The sequence below is a fragment of the Solea senegalensis genome, linkage group LG8, assembly GCF_019176455.1.
Source record: "Solea senegalensis isolate Sse05_10M linkage group LG8, IFAPA_SoseM_1, whole genome shotgun sequence".
NCBI classification, from domain to species: Eukaryota; Metazoa; Chordata; class Actinopteri; order Pleuronectiformes; family Soleidae; genus Solea; species Solea senegalensis.
In genome coordinates this window covers 357,676-362,500 of record NC_058028.1, presented here as the reverse complement: position 1 = coordinate 362,500, position 4,825 = coordinate 357,676, and the positions used below count along the sequence as shown (strand labels likewise).

The 4,825-nt window shown below is 43.6% G+C and overlaps 1 protein-coding gene across 2 annotated transcripts in view; it reads right to left on the bottom strand.

Moving 5' to 3' along the window:
• Positions 1 to 836, bottom strand: part of LOC122773138 (N-acetyllactosaminide alpha-1,3-galactosyltransferase-like) — a 5,522-nt gene extending 4,686 nt beyond the window's left edge. The window contains exons 1-3 of one of the 2 annotated variants that reach the window (XM_044031548.1): positions 821 to 836; positions 408 to 494; positions 250 to 330 (exon numbers count right to left, since the gene is read on the bottom strand). In XM_044031548.1, the coding sequence (XP_043887483.1) occupies positions 250 to 330; positions 408 to 494; positions 821 to 825 (173 nt within the window). In that variant the 5' untranslated portion in view covers positions 826 to 836. Of the gene's footprint in view, positions 1 to 249; positions 331 to 407; positions 570 to 820 lie in introns of those variants that run through there. The other variant, XM_044031547.1, reaches the window with a different exon arrangement.
• Between the last annotated feature and the right edge of the window lie 3,989 nt (positions 837 to 4,825).

Genomic DNA, 4,825 nt, shown 5'->3' with positions numbered 1-4,825 from the left:
TGCACGCCTAACCCTAAACCCCGGGGTGCATCTTTTCCCCGACATCGAGTTGTTTCTTGTCCGCGATATACTCAGAAGACGTCTCTTCTTCCACTTTTCTGAGATTTCTTCTTCAGCTAGGGGAATAGTTTTCCAGGGACCGGGTGTAAAAATACACCCTGGGAACGACGTTACGTCACTTCTTCTGATTTACAGTGACGGTGATAGTCAGCATGAACGCATTCCTTATCTTGACCCCTGAGCCCTTACCCAAAGTCAAGTGTGGTATCCATAGCGATGATCTGTCTATGTTCTTCTTCATTGTCAGGTGGCAGGTCGACCAGATAGAATCTAAAATCCACAAGCATCGTTAGAGTGCAACACATACACCTATGCTTCATGTGCATCAACGAGCTCTTGTCGCTCACCTTGAATATATGAAGTTGAAGGTGATGACAACGAAGACAAGACAGAAGAGGTTTCCAGCTTTCACAAGCTGACCACTGCTGTGCCATCTGCAACGAGACACAAAAACAAAGCTTCTCATTCATCATGATCCGGTGACATGTGGTCACTTCACTCTGGATTCAAAAACAACCTGTGAACCTGATCCTGATCCAGATCCAGACAGTCTGAAATGTATGGGCTGAAACAGACACTCATGTGCTGCTGGTACAGAAATATATGAACCACTGAATGTGAAACCACTGAACAGATTACACCACAGTGTCACGTGCATTATGAATTTCATCATTTTGATGTTATTGTAATTTGTAATAATCACAAACATTGTACCTCAGAAAAATTTCTTTTTAAAAAAACAACTTCAAAAAGATGTTACCTCATGGCTGTGAGACCAGTCCTCATTGTTACCAGCACACATCTACACACACACACGCACATGCCTTCACCTACACATACACACACACACACACACACACACACACACACACACACACACACACACACACACACACACACACACACACCCACACGCCACACACACACACACACACACACACACACACACACACGCATGCACACACATACAAGCACACACACACACACACACACACACACACACACGCACACACACACACGCACACGCACACACACACACCACACACACACACACACACACACACACGCACACACACACACACACACACGCACACGTTCTGCAGTTAAAAACGTTTGTTTTCAAAACAGCAAGAACTGAGTTACATACACATATTTACAATAATAATTGTAAACTGCTGTAATTCATTCCACTTTGTGAGAAAGATGTTTTATAACATATTCCAATAAATACTTGTACGCTTGAATGTGAATGACAATGTTGCTGTTGAGCTTGTACTTCCTCCTCAGGAAGGATCAGGAAGGAGGATGATTTGAATGACATGTATAACTGGGATTATATGAATTATTAACACATATGAAAACATGAACCAGTCAGTTTTAAAGTAAACACAATTCTTTAAGAAAAGAACAAAATGCTAAACACGTTACATGAGTGTCACAGTTTAGAGGTGAAAAATCCGACAGGTACATTTCGATTGACAGATTTGTATAATCCCGGAACCGCACGTACACAGGTCTCCGGTCTCGACTCTCCGCACCTGGTGCACCTGCGGCCATGGTTTACAGGAGAGTGCGGACATGAGCACCTGCGGCATTCCTGTGTGAGTGTGACGACATTCTCACCTGGTTCAGTTCTGGTGAGGTGAATGTTGCGATCTTGTGGATGTTAATCCTGGATTATCACTTTACGCGCGAGCCAGTCTTCGTGCCGTTTACGCACGACAGTTGAGAACGCCAGTGTGTCCGCGCCCCGTAGACTCTGCTGTAACCACGTTATCTTGGTTTGCCTGTACTCGTCGCCGCCGGAAGTAACGTTAACTGCGCTATTTTTTTAATGCGTTCAATTATTTCAATGAAAGTGTTAACGCTGACGTTGCATATATTTAAATGAAGTACAGGACACTTGATGTGGTACTTCAGCACAATACTCGAGTAAATGTACTTACAGTGAACTATATTCCCATGAGATACTGATAGAGATTATTATGATGTTATATTTGCACTATTTTGAATTGAAAATAATAAATATAATATATAAATATACATTATAATATCATATAGTATACCTGCTGTTTTTTGTAAAGTAATATAAATCTAGTTTTAGTTTCAATATTATGACGTCCTTACATCATCTGCATCTGGACCAATTATTAATGAAATTATTATTATTAGACTAGAACTAGTCAGAGATCTTTGCCAACGAAACCCTTAAATTAAGATTATTTAACAATGGATATAAATACACCATTCATTAATTACTTAAATGTGTCAATAATTAATTACAATACATATATAAAAACATATCTAATTGTTTCACTATTTCATTTATTATTTCATGGTCCTGTGTGTTGCAGTGCATCATTCATTTATTTTATCTGTCAAAGTCAGTGGGCGGATTTACTCAAACATGGCAGGAGCCTATATCACAACCCCCCTCCCCCACCTGGGTCAGTCACCCCGCCTCTCATTGTTCTTCATCTCTAAAGTCCTCCCCACTCATCCAACGTGTGAAGCCATCAGTGACAACCTTCAAAGCGTGGACACTGCACTTCAGATGTTTGCTCCTGTGGCTCCTGTGGCACCTGTGGCACCTGTGGCTCCTGTGGCTCCTGTGGCTCCTGGCACCTGTGGCACCTGTGGCTCCTGTGGGCTCCTGTGGCACCTGTGGCTCCTGTGGCACCTGTGGCACCTGTGGCACCTGTGGCACCTGTGGCTCCTGTGGCTCCTGTGGCTCCTGTGGCTCCTGTGGCACCTGTGGCACCTGTGGCACCTGTGGCTCCTGTGGCACCTGTGGCTGGCCTGTGGCTCCTGTGGCTGTGGCACCTGTGGCACCTGTGGCTCCTGTGGTGGCACCTGTGGCTCCTGTGGCACCCTGTGGCTCCTGTGGCACCTGTGGCTCCTGTGGCTCCTGTGGCTCCTGTGGCTCCTGTGGCACATTCAATTCAATTCAATTTTATTTGTATAGCGCCAAATCATAACATACATTATCTCAAGGCTCTGTACATAGACAACATCAAGGAGAGCAGAGACACACAACAGTTCACACAATGAGCAAACACTAGGCATCAGTGGAGAGAAAAAACTCTGACAGAACCAGACTCAGAGATGTGCGGTCATCTGCCTCGACCGGTTGGGGTGAAAGGAAAAATGGGGGACAGAAAATGGGGGGAGAGAAAGGACAAGAGGGAGATGAGGGAGAGGCAGAAGAGAGAGAGGGAGACCAGCAGCAGATACACAACAACTGTATCAGGTTACAAGTTTATACAGTTACTGATATCGACTTTTAATTATAAAATAATAATAATCAGAATCAGAATCAGAATCAGAAGAGCTTTATTGCCAAGTACGATTTGCACATACAAGGAATTTGTTCTGGTGTCATTGGCGCATAATAAGCATACAAAATTTTTAAATTTTGTATGCTTATAATGGTGATGATAAGCGTAGCATCGGAAACTGGATCTTGATCCTGCAACCTGCATGATGAGAATACGGAGAGAGAGAGAGAGAGGGAAGGAAGGAAGGACACAAACTAGGGAGAGAAAGAGACAAGGTTAATGACATATAAAAAGTCATAATCATATCCTGAGTGTGAGAGAGTGAATGTGCAGTTTAGTTCTATAGCAGCAGAACTAAGAGATGGTTTAGGTTTCCCTGAACCAGCTCTAACTATAAGCTTTATCAAAAAGGAAAGTTTTAAGTTTAACTTTAAATACAGAGAGAGGCTCCGCCTCCCGAACTATCATTGGGAGCTGGTTCCACAGGAGAGGAGGAGCCTGGTAACTGAAGGCTCTGCCTCCCATTCTACTCTTACAGACTCTGGGAACCACAAGTAAACCTGTATTCTAAGTGGTCTATTAGGGTGATAGGGTAAGACTAGGTCTTTCAGGTATGAAGGGGCGTGACCATTAAGTGCTTTGTACGTGAGGAGGAGGATTTTAAATTGAATTCTAAACTGTGGGTGGAGCCAGTGTAGAGAAGCTAACACTGGAGTTCTGTGGTCTCTCTTTCTAGTTCCTGTCAGAACTCGTGCTGCAGCATTTTGAATGAACTGAAGGATTCTAACAGACTTGTTGGAACATCCTGAACATCCTGCTCCTGTGGCACCTGTAATGGCATATTCCATGCACACAGACGTTTCTTTAGGTCACACAAGGTTCAGTGGTTAGTTGTTTCTTGGGTTACACGAGGTGTAGAGGGTAATTATAAGTTTCCCGTTTCATCTCAAGGTCTCTGTCTTCCCAAGGAACTCCCTGTTCTCTACAGCGTGTCTTAAGTTGTGCTAAAGCTTTGCATTTAGCTTGTCATGGTCATGGTGCTAAGCCAGTGGGTGGCGGTGTAGCATGGTAGGCTAATGATTGATATTTTGAGAGAACACTAACAGAGATGTATGAATACTTGATGTGCAAGAAGTGGAACAGAGACAAAGCTGACCAATGCCTAACATCTAACTTTGGACAGTTTGTGGTTGACTGCTGGAATTCCCAGTCCTAGCAAACAGAGCTATTTTCAAATTGCTGCTAGGATATCATGGTCGTGTTCATCTACACTCCGCAGGTTTCTGATGTTCTGATTTGGTGAGATTTGGGACGGTGGTGTGCAGTCTGACTTTTCTCAGTGACAAAAATGTGCCATGGTGCAAAAATGGTTTAAAAGAACTTTTCTAGTCTACATGCCGATGTGTCCTTGGGCAAGACACCCAACCCCAAATTGCTACTGGCCATGGTCCTGGTTTAGCATGTGAACAACTGTAAAGTGTAGGGTC